This window comes from Pelophylax lessonae, assembly GCF_965119305.1.
Source record: "Pelophylax lessonae genome assembly, chromosome: 1".
In the NCBI taxonomy this organism is placed as follows: Eukaryota; Metazoa; Chordata; class Amphibia; order Anura; family Ranidae; genus Pelophylax; species Pelophylax lessonae.
The window spans coordinates 114,232,461-114,248,986 of record NC_138768.1 but is presented as its reverse complement, the minus strand read 5'-3'; the positions used below and the strand labels follow the sequence as shown (position 1 = coordinate 114,248,986).

The 16,526-nt window shown below is 43.6% G+C and overlaps 1 protein-coding gene across 6 annotated transcripts in view; it reads left to right on the top strand.

Annotated features, from left to right (window-relative positions):
- MAST4 (microtubule associated serine/threonine kinase family member 4) overlaps nt 1-16,526 on the top strand; it is a 933,584-nt gene that overhangs the window by 898,957 nt on the left and 18,101 nt on the right. For all 6 annotated transcript variants that reach the window (XM_082272235.1, XM_082272234.1, XM_082272236.1 and 3 more), the window contains 2 exons: nt 3,131-3,258; nt 6,341-6,567. In XM_082272235.1, the coding sequence (XP_082128361.1) occupies nt 3,131-3,258; nt 6,341-6,567 (355 nt within the window). The remainder of the gene's footprint in view (nt 1-3,130; nt 3,259-6,340; nt 6,568-16,526) is intronic.

The window sequence follows — 16,526 nt, the reverse complement described above, 5'->3', positions numbered from 1 at the left end:
GGTGCCCCCATTAATGCAGAGTGACCAGTGTGGGTGCCCCCATTAATGCAGAGTGACCAGTGTGCGTGCCCCCATTAATGCAGAGTGACCAGTGTGCGTGCCCCATTAATACAGAGTGACCAGTGTGCGTGCCCCCATTAATACAGAGTGACCAGTGTGGATTAGAGTGCCGCATGGTAAGCAGAAGAACTTGGCTTTTTGTAATCATGCGGCGCTGCCACAGTGTAAGACACAGCCACTCCGATCCTCTCCATTCTGCCCCCTGCTGATGACAGAAGGAAGGAGACCGCTTTGGCGGTCCAGATTTAAGCGCATGTGGGTCTGGACGTGACCCTGAGTCCGCCTATTGAGCACCCCGGCCCTAGATGAAAAAAGTAAAAGCCATATGTACAAAGTAGCAATTTCAGTACAGACTTACCGACAGTATCTCCGTGTTCAAATTAAATGTGTTTTCATTTCGTCAGACTTTTAATCAAGTCTTTTTACCCCAAGGTTGTCTGTAGCAATGTGATTATTGCATAATGATGTCCAATTTGTTTACTAGAATAATACAGCCATGTATTGTATAGTCAAAAGATATATAATATACAAGTGCGCTATTGGGTGATAACAAATGTATACTCAAACTGTAGTGATAATTCGGCAAAAAAAATTGTTACTTAAAATAAACAAGTTACCATCAGAAATGTGAAATCAAGTGCAATAAGCATCCGGCACCTGCATAAGTGAAAAAAAGTGCCCCTGTTAATCATAAATGAAACCATGTGATAAATTGTCAAAACAAATTATGTAACTAAAACATTCACTTAAAAATTATTGTAAAGTGTCCAAATTATTTATCAAACAAACAAAGTTAGTCAAGGTGCTCTTTTTCCAATGTTTCTACATACTTGAATCAAACAAAGTGCTCAAAGATAGAAAACTTTGCCTCTTACCAAAACTTCATGATCTCTAAATTATAGGAGATCATGAACAGCACGGGATGTAGGATTACTTTGTCACCCAGGATCAGCTGCATACTTGCACTGTGTGGGAGCAGGATCTTATGTTCCACCATAGACGTCTCAACCAACACTCCAGATCTCTTTAGGAACCTCGGGCCAGCTGTCTTTAATCCTGAGCCATGTTTTATGCATAGATGAAAAGAAAATTCTTCGTGCAGCATGTTCCAAAGAATATTCTTTTAATAAAAATATATATGCACTCACAGCAAAACAGATAGATATAAATGGTAGAGAGAGGGGTCTGACTGACTGCGAATTTCACTGCTCAGTTTAGTGACATCACAGATCCTATCTCCTTCCGACGCGTTTCCCCGTAAAAGGCTTTATTTGGGAATGGAGAGATGTGTGTGTGTGTGTGTCTGTATATATATATATATATATATATATATATATATATATGTAGCACTGCCCCCTAGAAGACTGCTGGATATTACACTTTGGGGATTCCCCTGGGTTACCTGTAGCAACTGCAAGCAGGCACCTTAGTACTTTAAGTTCTTGGCTCAGTCAAAGATCAGTCCAGGGGATGTTGTTTTGTGGTTTTATTGTAATTGGGATGGGAGAAGGGGTGAGTGGGATACTCCAACTGTTAACTATTCACAATGCTGAGGACTCTAAACTTGAAAATGCGGCAAGACTGCTGCTTCATCCTGCCACTTGAATGAAGATGAGTTAAGTGCTTCCATTACATTTCTCTTCAGGGCACTCCCCTAGTACCCCCTTTCTCTCTGGACTAGCTGACACCCGTCCACTGACCCTACACTCTGGAGTGGTCCCCTTCCTGGGCAAGTTCCTCGGTACTCACAAACACTGTTTTTCCACATTCTGCTGTGCCCCAACTCCTGTAGTCAGCGTCTCCTGGACCTCTGGGTTCAGTCTTGTGCCCCTGGTACACCAGGTGGACTGCCTGTGACCACCACCAACTGTTGCAGAAGAGGAAGCAGCCGCCACCCTCCTTCTGGGACCTGGCTTCCCGCCAAAAAACCTCTACCTCATGTGCCCCTGGCTTTTTATACCCTGCACCATTATTTGTGCCAGCCCCCGGGACAGTACTAAAAGCCTGTGTGTCACTAATCCGGTTTCCTCCAGCCTCCAACGTGCCTCCCCATTGGATCAGCTGGGGACATTCCCTGAGACCAGATGAATCACAAACTGGACACACTGAGTAGATCTAACTATTAATCCTGCACCCTGATAAGCAGAGTGCACAAATGTTTTACCTGATACTCTTCTGGTAAGCAAAAACTACACTCTCTTACCTAGCACCAGACTAGGAGGGTGATATATATTGTGGGAGATTAGCTCACAGGGATAACCTTTTCCAGGAAAATAAGGCCAGCATGTCGGTAATTTCTTAAATCTAGTGGGTTGCCAGCTTTATTCAGCAAAGGTTTGCAAATATGAAAAAACAACCAAACAGTAAAATAAATCCTTGCTGTCCAGGGCTAAACTATACAGGAATTTTCCTCACTATACGGTGTGGGGCTGGTCCCCATCAGCCACAAAACATATGGTAAAGCAAACCTTTTCTTTTTAAAGTCCAAAAAGAGCTTCTCTCTCAGATTCCCTTCTGAGTCTCAGGCCAGAGCATTCCTGTGCGCTCTTCCTGTTCATTTAAAGTCCACCTGAGCATGGACTCAGGTGACCCACAATCTCTGGACCGGAACCTAGCCTGTCAGAGGCTGGAAAAACCCAGGCCGGATTCCGGTTCAGTCTCTCACTATAGAACATATGCGAGGTGAAATATAGCGATTATCTACTACTTCACCTCGCATACCATCACAATATATATATATATATATATATATATATATATATATATATATATATTTATTTGTTTGTTTGTTTTTTTATGCAGGTGCCAGATGTTTATTGCATCTAATTTCCCATTTCTGATGTTAATTTGTTTATTTTAGGTGACAATTTTTTGGTTGAATTATCACTATGGTTTGAGTATACATTCTTGATCACCCAATATCGCACTTGTATGTTGTATATCTTTTGTCTATTTTCCAGTATTCAGGGAATTGTAAGTGCAGCAGTTGGTTTTAAAAATCTGTTTTATCGCGGGGTTGATTCTTTATGTATTATATAGTATTATATAGTGTTTGTCTGTGTATTTTTAGGTGTTTAGCAGCATTGACCAGATGATGCAGAACAAAATGGAGGAAAAGGATGACAGTAGTGAAAAATCAAAGAGCCTAAATTTACCTCCTGTGGAATCTCTGAGCTGGAGCTCTGAGTATTCTGAGATGTAAGTAGGATGAGAAGTTATTACTTGAGTGATATTGGGGAACAGTGTCCTATATGGACAATGAATATGATCCGAAAATCTGATGGGTGACAGATGAGTGAACTCTAGCAAAAGCATCTTAAATAAAAAAAATAAATAAATAAAAATAAAAAGATAAGTTTACCCATTGTAACATGTTACATGTTACACCCATATTTATGGTGTAACATGTTACAGATGCACAGGACCCAACAACCCCCCACCCCCGATCCCCAGTTACGACAGCGAGCGGGGGATCTTCTCCCCTGCTTGCTTTAACAATCTAAGAAAAAAATGCAGCTTGCCCTGCCTTGTCATTCACAGTGTTCTGTAAATGTGAAAACTACTAGTAATAATTACAGCCTTTTGCTTCTGTCAGCTTGCAGTGCTCAATGAACTACCGGGGTGCTGTTGAACGCTGTAGTTCATTGAGTCTTCCTGTCATCCTGTAACTGCCTACCCATATCAGAGGTACGGCAGACAGCTACACAGACAGTCTGCAGGACCGTGGCATTACACCCATGATCTGCTGATCGCGGATGCAATGCATTTACCGGGTTCTAACAAAAAAAAAAGGCTGAGTTTTTTTTTACCTGCAAATACATTTTCATATATATATATATATATATATATATATATTTTTTTTTTTTCTTTGAACTTCTCGTTTAAATCAGTGGATGCTAACTAAAAGATTGGAGCATGGGCAATTTTATATTTTTGGAAAAGTAACATATTTCTCAAACCTGCCAAACCTTGGAAATCGAAAATGATGAAAAAAGCAGAGTCAAGCTGCATGCATGTCAGTGTGAAACATTTAATATAGGCACCTTCTAAACCTCCTTATTGATCCTTTGTGAAGGACAGCTTCACTGACCAATGGGAAAAGGTCAGCGCTTTGAGTCACTGCCCATCAAAGTAGAATAAAGGTCAGAAGTTCTTATCTGCATACATTACAGGTCTGTGATGCAAAGTGCTGAAGTCAGGGAATCGGCATAACAATCGGAAAGCTGACATTTTCAGAAAGGGTCAGCAATGGCAACCTTCATGTTTCTATCATGACATAAATTCATCTTAAATCTGTCTCAAAGCAGTAATAGAACATCCAGCAATGTGTGCAATACAGTGAGTGTGCCCATAAAGCCATACATTTAGAGGGCCTGCTTTTATAAATCAAAGAGATTTGGGAGGGCTCAGTCAATAAAACTCACATGTGTTTCTCTGCAAACTCAACCTGTAGGTTGAAGAAGCAGAAATGTGCTCACAGATGTCCTTTACATGATGGGGGGAATTTATGAAAACTGAGGCAAACAGAATTGAGAGCAGCAACGCTGTACATAGTAACCCATTAGCTTCTATCTTCACTTTGTTCAGTTAAGCTTTGAAAATGAAAGATCGAATCTGATTGGTTGCCATGCATATAGCTGCTTCAGTTTTGATAAATTCCCCTCGTGTCTACCGCCTGCATTTATTTCCACGCTAAATAAAGGTGTCCCGCACATGCAGCTTTGATGAACTCCCAGTGAGTGAACTTTATAGAAGATTGCTATAGTATTCTAATATTTTAGAGCTTTATATGGAGAGTTCTTCGTTTTGTGCATGGTGAAACACCAAATATGTGTTTATGAATACATCAATTCCTTTTTAAATGAAAGCAGAGAGTACCAGAGGTTGATTTGATATCAGCCTCTTACAGTCCCTGTACAGTGGAGCTTAGACTTGTTTAGGGGAAAGCCGCACTAGGAGCCAGCCAGTTGTGTTGCAGTGCTCATGTGCAGACAAAGAACATGCTGATAGGAAAAGAGGGAAGTGACAAATATGATCTCATCATTCTGCTGCTTCTATTTTTGCTGTTCAGGCACATATTGGGGGGGGTACGAACAAGACCTATAAGTGTAACCGCAGCAGAGAAAAATCTGGTTTCTTGTCCCTCCAGATAGGATTATGCTGTGTGGGAATGCTTTCTCAGTGGCATCACTGGTTGACGAAAAATAAAAATTCATTTGACAAAAAGAACTTCCAAATCATCTGTGCATTCAGTTGTTTGCCTGGACCTCAGCTTATTTACGGGTCAAGTGAATAACATTGGTTATCCCATTACAATGGCATCCTAAAGAGGCAAGCAAGCATGCTGTCCCTGAAGTTGATGTGTTAAAAGCAGCCTTTTTGTTTTTGTATTTCTTGATTTCTGAAAATTCAATAAAAACTATTGAAAGTAAAGAATAATAAATAAAAGCAGAAAAAAATGGGCAAGTGTAGGATTTGAGTGACTGATAAGGGCCACATTCGAATGGTATGATGACTGGATCAGAGCAACTCTAGAACTGAAGCTTTTGTTGAATGTTCCCAGTCTGCAGTAGTCAGGACCTACCAAAAGTGCTCCAAGGAAGGAAAATTGGTGAACTATTGACAGGGATATGGGTTGCCAAGGCTCATTGAGGCACACAGGGAGCAAAATCTGGCCTGTGTAGTCTTATCCAATAGAAGAGATACTGAGGCTTAAACTGCTGAAAAAGATAATGCTGGTTCTGATAGGTATCAGAACACACAGTCTGTTGCATATGGGGCTGCGCAGCTGCAGACTGGTCAGGTTGCCCATGCTGACCTGTGTCCACAGCCAAAAGTGCCTACAAAGGGCACATGGGCATCAGAACTGGACCGCAGGAGCAATTGAAGGAGGCCTGATCTGATGAATTTAACATTGGTTTGAGGAACACAAAATGAAGTTTGAAGTGATAACTTGGCCTTCAAATTCTCCAGATCTCAATTCAATCTAGCATCTATGGGGTGTTTTGGAAAAACAAGTCCAATCCATGGAGGCCCCACCTCACAATTTACAGGATTTAAAGGAACTACTACTAAAGGCTGTGTGTCAGATACCACATCATACCTTCAGAGGTGCAGAGATGGTCATAATTGTATGGCTAATCGCTGCATGTAGCAATTTAATGGGTTTTCTATTCCAAAATAGTATCATGCCTTTGTCTTCTTCGCACTTTTCAGAAGTTTTGAATTCTAAATTCAATACATTGAATTTTTTTTATTATGTTACATCTTTTTCAAACAGGCAACAGCTCTCAATATCGACCTTTTCTGACAGTGAAAGTCACAAGCAACGGCACAGCACCAGCCTGCTGCCAAAATTTGCCATCTCCTCTGACCTAGAACGAGATGAGCACAATGCTGGAGATTCCCAGGAGGAAGGGGACAAGTCTGGAATTATTTCTGAAGACTCTCCGCAGGAAGATCCTGACCTCACTACACCTGTCAGCATTAGCAGCTCCACAGTGTCAGGTGTGTACAGATTTACATCTTTACTAATCATTCAGCAACAATAATCATTCAGCACTTTGTCTGCTTATAAGGAACCTATAATCCCTTTTTCCCTCAATGTAAAAAAATGAATGTTTGTGTAAAAAAAAATAATAAATCTTTTATAGTGTGTGTGTGTAAATATATGTATGTGTGTGTATAGATATATACAGTATCTCACAAAAGTGAGTACACCCCTCACATTTTTGTAAATATTTTATTATATATTTTCATGTGACAACACTGAAGAAATTACACTTTGCTACAATGTAAAGTAGCGAGTGTACAGCTTGTATAACCGTGGTTATAGCCTAGATGGCCTAGGCCAGGAGTTCCCAAACTGTGGGTCGCGCTGAGCTGACTCGCTCAAACTATAGGAAGCCAGAGCCACTTTCCATTTTTAAATGGAAGGCACCTCAGGGATGGGTAAGACAGACCTCTCCTGCACCATGCTCACAGCCCTGCATCTCATGCACCATGCCCACAGCCCTGCATCTCATGCACCATGCCCACAGCCCTGCATCTCATGCACCATGCCCGCAGCCCTACATCTCCTGAATCATGCACACAGCCCATCATCTCCTGCACCATGCCCACAGCCCATCATCTCCTGCACCATGCCCACAGCCCATCTCCTGCGCCATGCCCACAGCCCATCATCTCCTGCGCCATGCCCACAGCCCATCATCTCCTGCACCATGCCCACAGCCCATCATCTCCTGCATTATGCCCACAGACCCTGCATCTCCTGCACCATGCCCACAGCCCTGCATCTCTTGCAACATGCCCATAGCCCTGCATCTCTTGCACCATGTCTGTAGCCCTGCATCTCTTGCACCATGTCCGTAGCCCTGCATCTACTGCACCATGCCCGTAGCCCTGCACTATGCCCACAGCCCCTGCATCTCCTGCATTATGCCCACAGCCCCTGTATCTCCTGCACCATGCCCACAGCCCTGCATCCCCTGCACCATGCCCACAGTCCTGCATCTCCTGCACCATGTCCGCAGCCCTGCCTCTCCTGCACCATGCCCATAGCCCTGCACCATGCCCACAGCCCTGCATCTCCTGCACCATGCCCGCAGCCCTGCACCATGCCCGCAGCCCTGCATCCCTGGCACACAGCCCTGCATCTCCGGCACCATGCCTGCATCTCTGGCACCCTGCCCGCAGCCCTGCATCTCCGGCACCCTGCCCACAGCCCTGCATCTCCTGCGCCCTGCCCACAGCCCTGCATCTCCTGCGCCCTGCCCACAGCCCTGCATCTTCTGCGCCCTGCCCACAGCCCTGCATCTCCTGCACCCTGCCCACAGCCCTGCATCTCCTGCACCCTGCCCACAGCCCTGCATCTCCTGCACCATGCCCGCAGCCCCTGCATCTCCTGCACCATGTCCGCAGCCCTTGCATCACTTGCATCACGTGTGGTGCCTGGTAGACGAAAGAGCGGGACACAGCACTTCTGTCTGTCAGAATCTACACTCAGTGAGTAACCATTTCTATGCAATGTTTTGCAAATTGTATGCCTTTTTTTGTGCCATGTGCCAATTCTATGCCCCTATAGCCTTTTGGCATGTTGTGCCACTCTATGCCCCTAACACTTATTGCCATGTTGTGCCAATTTTATGCCCTAACATCCCCCTCCCTTTAAAATATGCATTATTATTATTATTTGCATTTATATAGCGCCAACAAATTCTGTAGCGCTTAACAATATTCAATTACAAGCAAGTGGGTCCCGAAAAATAACTGTATTCAGGAGGGGGTCTTGTCCCAAAAAAGTTTGGGAAGCCCTGGCCTAGGCTATAAGAACATTGCCAAGAACATTGTAGCAAAGTATCATTTCTTCAGTGTTGTCACATGAAAAGATATAATAAAATATTTACAAAAATGTGAGGGGTGTACTCACTTTTGTGAGATACTGTATGTGTGTGTATATATATTTTACTACTGACCGGGTAAGTGAATATCCTTGATTATCTCGTTAAAATGTCTCTCTAAAAGTCCTGCCATTTATGTGGATGTTACTTTGACATGTACCATCTACTTAAATATTGTTTCTGACCAAGTATACCCCTTCATGGAAACCATATTCCCTGATAGTAAGTGGCCTCTTTCAGTAGCATAATGCACCCTGCAACATTGCAGAAATGGTTCAAGAACAGTCTGAGGAACACAACAATGAGTTTGAGGTGTTGACTTGGCCTTTAAATTCTCCAGATCTCAATCCAATTAAGCATCTGTGGGATGTGCTGGAAAAACAAGAACCATGGAAGCCCCATGTTGCATATTAGAGGACTTAAAGGCTCTGCTACTGAAGCCTTGGTGCTAGACAGACAGCAAAACCTCCAGAGGCCTAGTGGTGTCCATGCCTTGAGTTGTCAGGGCTGATTTGGTGGCAAAACGGGGACCTATTCAATTTTAGGTGGGGTTGATTAATAAACTACGGTTGATCAGTGTGTATATGGTGTATGTGTGTGTGTGTGTGTGTTTATATATTCCAATATTCCAAACGTGCGGTAAAAAGCACATCCGATAGCTTCGCAGTGCAGTTAAGCCATCCCAAAGACCGTATATGGAAAAATCAAGTATTCGTTATTTTTAAAGGATTGGAAATAAATTAAAAGTGCAGCAATCCTGGACTGGATATATATATATATATATATATATATATATATATATATATATATATATATATATATATATATGTGGGGTTTTCAAAAATTTGCCCCACTTTCTTATATTTAATGTTAAAAAAAGTGTGGAAACTTTATGTAGAATCCATATACAGTATTTCACAAAAGTGAGTGCACCCCGCACATTTTTGTAAATATTTTATTATATCTTTTCATGTGACAACACTGAAAAAATGACACTTTGCTACAATGTAAAGTAGTGAATGTACGGCTTGTATAACAGTGTAAATTTGCTGTCCCCTAAAAATAACTCAACACACAGCCAATAATGCCTAACCCGCTGGCAACGAAAGTAAAACAAATTACACTGTTATACAAGCTGTACACTCACTACTTTATATTATAGCAAAGTGTAATTTATTCAGTGTTGTCACATGAAAAGATATAATAAAATACTTACAAAAATGTGAAGGGTTGTACCCACTTTTGTGAGATACTGTGTGTGTGTGTGTGTGTGTCTGTGTGTGTAGTATATGTATATATATATATACACATGTCGAAGCAGTATCTACAGTAAATGCTTGCCAGCACCCACTGCCTGCCTTGTTAAGCCAGCAGAGTGTAGTCTAGGACGAGGCTACGCGCCTGGGTGAGGAGACCAAAGTTGTGTTCTCTAGAGTGCATAGGCAACTGATGAGGCTGTGTATCTGCTTGTAACTTTGGAAAATTAATGTATAACTATAATTTATAGTTTATGTAAAAAATGTATTTACATTGTTTTGTTAGATCAACGAATAAGTAAAAGTGCAGCGCTCCTAAATACACAATCCCTACATCCAAGCAAATTAATTAGTACAACCCACTACATAATATAAAGTGATACAAATCTGAACAAACCAATATATTATCAATTTAAAAGTCACTTATAACATATATATTCATCCATCAATTTCATCTTCCTATTCCTGGGGATGCTATGCTTACTCATTCCATTTCATCTTTCGAGGGAACCATGGTTTTCACTGCCGGAATTCAAACAATCTGCCTTTGTTTTTCTAAATTACTTTGGAGGTTGGGGTATTTTTAGTTTGCAGAAGGAGGATAACCTTGTTTTAGGCTTCAGCTAACTAAAAGTGACAAGGACACTGCATTTCTGACAAGATCAACAGGTATTTCTCTTTCGTTCATCGACGGACACAGTGCTCCATAAATCATAACTACTGGGTTATATTGCCTCCTCCAGGAGTAGGACTAGGCAGTAGAAAAAACACCTGGCTATGCCCATGGGCCGTCCTCAGCTTGGTATATAACCCCCCTCTGTGCTCTAGGTAATCAGTTTGTCTGTCTAGTCAGAAGTAGAGACCTAGGCTCCCTGCTGGGATTTCTGGTCCTAGCAATTTGTTTTTTTTCTCTCAGGATATCTACAATCAACTGCCCGGCTGGGCAACGGGATGGATAATCTAAATCCAGTGGTCCCCCCAGCCCAGCCAACGAGTGCGTGCAGACCATAGCTACGCGCTAGGTTGGCCATGACAGGGCCTCACGGACAGAGGCTGACCAGTGAGTTAAACATCTCGCACAGTCGCATATGACCAGGCTTGGGTCTAAGTTGCAGCGGCCCCCACTTCGGTGGTGAGGATTCTGTCTGGAGCGTTACCTGCACCGTGGAAGGGTAAGTACAGTCCCCCCTCTCCCCTTTTGGCTGTTTTTAGGGGTTGACGTGGGTAACCCCCAGGGACGGTTGGACCTGCCTGCAGGTTCCCTCCTCCCATTTTTAAATCCCTCAGTGAGCTGGGGGTCCCCCCTGTCTGGACCTGGAGTCTAGTGGGGGTCCCAGGGCAGAGGATGCAGCAGAGACCCCTGCGGTCTCCTCCGCTATCCCTACTCTGTAAGGGTCCTGGGATAGTGTGCATCTTGCCCTCGTAGTCTGGAGGGGTTCCAGTGTAGGAGGCCCCCTAGGTGCATGCCCTACTGTTTGTAGTGTGTGTGTATAGTGCAGGGGGTTCCCAGTCCAGAGTGGGCAGCGGAGTCTCCCCTAAACATGTGTCCTACCTTCAAAAAAGGGTCCCCTTGTAGAGGGCGCAGGGAAAATCCTGGCAACATATTTTCGCGTCTGTAGCTGATGGAGCCCATTTTCCCTTAGTCTGGCCGGTCTCCGGTTGGCGGCCATGTTTGTGTAGCCCGATGTCACTGGAGCCATTTTGCCTTAGTCTGGCTGGTCTCCAGCTGGCTGCCATGTTTGTGTAGCCCAATGATGTCACAGGGGACATTTTCTCTTAGTCCGGGAGACACTGGAGACGTCCAAAGCCTTGTGGAGACGCTGAAGCTCCTCCTCTTCCTCTGTTTCCTCTTCCTGTGCCTGGGACATATGACCAGGGATGGCATCCATGATGATGCTGGGTTCGAATTTTCAACTCTGCTCTGGTTGGTAGGGTGAGTCCTTGGGGGTCCCTGTTATCTCTCTCTGCTGATAGGTACCCTGAGCCTTGAGGGGATCCCTTAGTGGTGCCAAAAGATCTTTTTTTACTGCAAGGTTTTCCTTTCCTTATGGAGCCTCAGCATCACATCTCCCCCACTGACCCCCTCTTGAAGGTGGCAAGTTCCTCGGAACCCCAGCTTCTTATGGTTGCACTGACGGCGGTCCTGCAGTCCTTAATGTCCCGGGTGGAAGTGGCGTGTGGGCAAAGGCCCAGGAGGAAGCGTCCCCCGCCTTCCCCTGCTCAGTCTATCTCATCTGATTCTGAGCTTGATGCCGCCGTGGACACGGCCCGTCCAGGGGGCATAATATCACACCCCCAGATCCATCCTATAGTGAGGATGATTCCTTCATGGTCGCAGCAGTGAATGAAAAAGCGCTGGTAGACGTAATTATCACTGCAATGCGTGTGACTTTAAAAATGGAAGATGCAGCTGATCTAGCCACGGACGTGGAGCCTTTAAAATCCTGTAGTATCTCCTCTGTAATGGCAGGGCTGTCTTCATATAGCAATACTCTCAGTGTGTATGAAATATAAGAAAAGATTCACGTTGAAGTAAAACCAATATAAATTTATTAAGCAAAAGACAAATCTCACTTACATCAAAGCAAGAGACTGAAGATATATTTCACTGCTCCCAGTATGGCCAATCTGATTATGATCAGGCAATTCAATCCGAACAGACAGCTCTCTCAGCTGCTCCCAGGAAATGGTAAAGCCCATACATCCGCTCTAACGGCTCGCCAGAAAATCAGCTGTTACTGTTACGGGTTGGTGTGTGGAAAGCCTTGCATCACTAGCTCCTCCGATTTATGCTATCAATAATAATTACCTTATTTACACTTATTCCTACACCTGAATAGCGCACCACCCCTTTCTTTCATATGATCCCAGTAGAGGAATCCCCATCCTTTAAGGAACTGACTGACAAGAAAGCGGAGGCTGTGGAACACAGCATGTTTGCTGAGGCTGGTTCGGCATTGCGGCCAGTCTTTGGCTTAGTCCTGGTGTCCCAGACCCTAACTGAATGGGCCAAGCTTTTGCACCAGGGCCTGGGGGGTGAGCAGGTCCCCGCTTCTTATGTTGATTTAGTGGACCATTTGGTTCATGAACTGCAGTTTAATTGTAATGCAGCTTTGGATACAGTTCCTGCTCTGTCCAAACATTCTGTTTTGGAGGTGATGATTAAGCGCATGCTGTGGCTTAAGAATTGGTCCGCAGACCAAGCCTCTAAGAAAGCTCCCATTGATCTGCCTTTTCAAAGCTATTGCCTGTTTGGAGCTAGCCTGGATGACATCATTAAGAGTATCACAGTGGGGGGGGGGGAAGAGTACCTTCCTGCCACAGTCAAGGAAAAGGAAGGACCCTTGTCGCAGACAGGGGCCCCTCCTTCTCAGCTCATAGAAAAGTATTTTGTGCTTCTGTGACAGGGAATAAGGGAAATAGATCTTTTACATCTTCCCCGGGAGGTTCCAAGCAACTTTGGTCTGGTAAGCCTAGAGCTAGCTTCTCCGGTCCAGCAGGCAAGTCCCCTTTAGCATGAAGGTCTGCCCTCACCCATTATTGGGGGTAGGGGGGGACATCTTCACTGGTGTACGGCCCTGTGGACTTCTTTTGTGAGCCTCAAGGAGATCCACGAAATGTTTCTTTTGGGGTTACCCAGAAAGGGGGCAAAGTTTTTTTTTTTTTGTTCTTTTCAGATTTTTTAGGTCCTGAGTCTCCTTGTGCAGATTTAATTCCTGCAAAGGTTTAGGTGATGTTTGAACTACCTAAGGTCACCCCTATCCATGTCCAGGGAATTGAATTACCTAGATCTGATTCTAATTCGGAGCAAGGTGGTCCTTCCTCCGGACAAACTTCAGGAACCACAGGCCGTTATTCTCCAGTTGCTGTCGCACAGATAGTTCTCTCGATTTGCATACAGGTTCTGAGTCTGGTGGTATCCACCTGCACAGTTCTATATACAGCTCCTTTAGCAGGTTTGGCTCCACAGGAGGATACCGAAGTTTGTGGCGAGATCACAGGTTCCTCTGGCAGACGCCGCAGGTGTCCAAGGGCCACGGTAAGGCCAGTATCATCCTCGTCTCAGGGTTCTTCTGCAGTTCTTGCAAGGAATCAAAAGTGAGCATCTTCCAATCATTCTAGTGGCCGTAAACGTCCCTTGGGAGCTTCCTCTCAGAGAAAACCAGTTGTCCCAAGGGCTGATCTACCATCCTGCTTTACAGTCACTGGTTTTATTGGCTTAGTGTTTGAAAGCCAGGTACTGAGGGCTAGAGGCTTGTCTGGATCAGTGATCCCTACTATTGTGAAGACGAGGAAGTTGTCTTCCAGCCAGATATGCCATCCTACATGGAAAGTGTACATTTCTTGGTGTGAGTCAATTGGCGCTCATCCTCGATCCTTTTCTGTGGCTCAAATCTTAACCTTTCTTACACGGGGCATTGATCAGAAGTTGGCATTGAATACTATCAAGGGCCAGGTGTTTGCCCTGACAATCTTCTTTCAGCGACCTCCTAGCCACATGCTCTTTAGTTCGTATTTTTATTCAAGGGGTTTGACATGTGACTCCACCTTTACAGTCTCTTTTGCCACCATGGGATTTAAATTTAGTGCTTTTGGTTCTCCAGAAACCTCCATTTGAGAATATTCAGGAGATTCCCTTGTCTATGTTATCCCAGAAGGTAAACATCTTGGTGGCTATTACTTCGGCCTACAGGGTATTGAAATTGGCTGCATTATCCTGTTGTAATCCCGATTCGTTGGTCCATAGGGATAAAGTGGCTCTTCGTCCCTGTCCATCATTCCTGCCCAAAGTTGTCTCTGACTTCCATTTGAATGAGGAACTTGTGTTGCCTTCCTTGTGTCCCAAGCCGGGTCATCCCAAGAATTTGCTTTGCATACCTTGGATGTGGTTTGTGCGATGGATCAGACAGACGGTGACTCAGGCTTATTCCATTAAAGGTCAGGTTCCACCTTTCCCTGTCCTGGCCTATTCTATTCGGGCGCTGGGTACTTCTTGGGCCTTCCGTCATCAGACATCAATATCGCAAGTTTGCAAAGTAGCCACTTGGTTGTCGGTAGATACTTTGGCATCTGCAGATGCTTCTTTTCGCCGCAAATTTTGGCAGGCTGCTGTTTAAGAGGGTCTGTTCCCTTTTGAGGGGTGTTTTCCTATAAACTTTTATTTTTCAGACGGGGCCCTTTTGATTCGGTTAAGGCTCCTGTGTCCTGGTTAAGGGCTCTTATGTTTTAGCTTTGGGTTATTTTCTCCACCCCTCTTTTTTCTTTTGGCACTCATTTTGGACATCCCAGTAGTATTGATTCATGTAACGCTGTGTCTGTCGATAAACTGTCGATGGAAATTTACCTGATGCTGACCACACACATACAGTATACATTTATTCGGTCAGTTTCAACAATTTTTAGCAAAAAAAAAAAACAAAGATCAGATTGGAAAGCAACCTTCTGCCACCAGCACTTAGATCATTCCATAGTTTGGTCATATTTTTGGACATCCGGAGTTACATTTATATGTGATACTAATATAACATAGTACAAATACTCATTGGGTAGAAGTTCCAAATTTCTACATTTGGAGGATTAAACACTATTCAAACTGCACATTTCAATTTTTTTTTCCTCAAAACAATGTCACTTTAAAATGTATTATTTTAACTTTTTGGATAAAGTACACTGACTGTATGTCAGTGAAATCAGTATCCAGCTCTGACAATTCCTGCAAGTTGTAAAAGAAACCAGACCCAGTGTGTAAGGCTCAAAGTTACCCTGTATTATTCCTATGTAGGAATGTTTTGTTTACGATCTCTAGCAATATGTTTTATGTGTGCTTTTATTTGTAAATTGAAAAAAAGTAAAGGGCATTTTCACCCCTGGTTTTGCCATGTCATAGGCAACATTTCTTCCACTGTTTTAAACCACAGAGAAGTAAATCTACCCATACTGATGATACCCCCATTATGTCAGTACTTATAAATTCTCAAATCCAGGTTCAAAAACTGTTCTTAACACACTCTGTAGGTGAAAGCTAAAGCTGGCCATAAATATATTTTTTTCTTTTCAGCCAGTAGGCTGAACGAAACACAATGAACAGATTTTTCCACCTGCACAAATAAGGTAGATGAAGGATCCCAACCCCCCTGCCAGAACATTGTTTTCTGACAGCAGGACACTGCGCTGTCAGAATACACTAATCAGCAGCCGCTGATCGGTCTAAGTTTTCCAATATTCTTGTTTGACAAAATTTTGCTAAACATGGATCGATATTTGACCGATCGCTACTGAACCAGCTGAATTTTCACTCATCTATGGCCAGCTTAGGGTATTTCATAATTCAGGTTCTGAGTCTGGTGGTATCCACCTTCAAGACAGTTCTGTTTGCACAGTCCTACGTGCAGCTCCAAATTGCTAGTTTAACAGAGGGAAGACTGACATTTGAGTGTACAAGAGTGATTTCTGAAATATTATTGCAAAAAGTTTGTGTTTTCATGTCCTTATAGTTTTCAAACTCAGAAATCTTTCAATTTGTTGATTCTTAAAGGCTCAGTCCATCCAGAACAAAATATTATTTTTTTTGGTCATTTGGTGGTTTGGTTTCTGTTATGGAGATCTCTGCGTTGAGCTCCTGGGTCTGCATACCTGCTGTGGTCATTATTAGAGGTTATTATATTGCTCTGCCCATTGGATTTGTTCTTTATTTCATATTGTGGTAATTGCATTAGGAAGAGCTGTAACAGTGAAAAACCCCAGGTGGGCAGCAACATGGGGAACTAGCTGGTTCATTTCACTCTTGGAGTGTTTAAGAAATACAGGA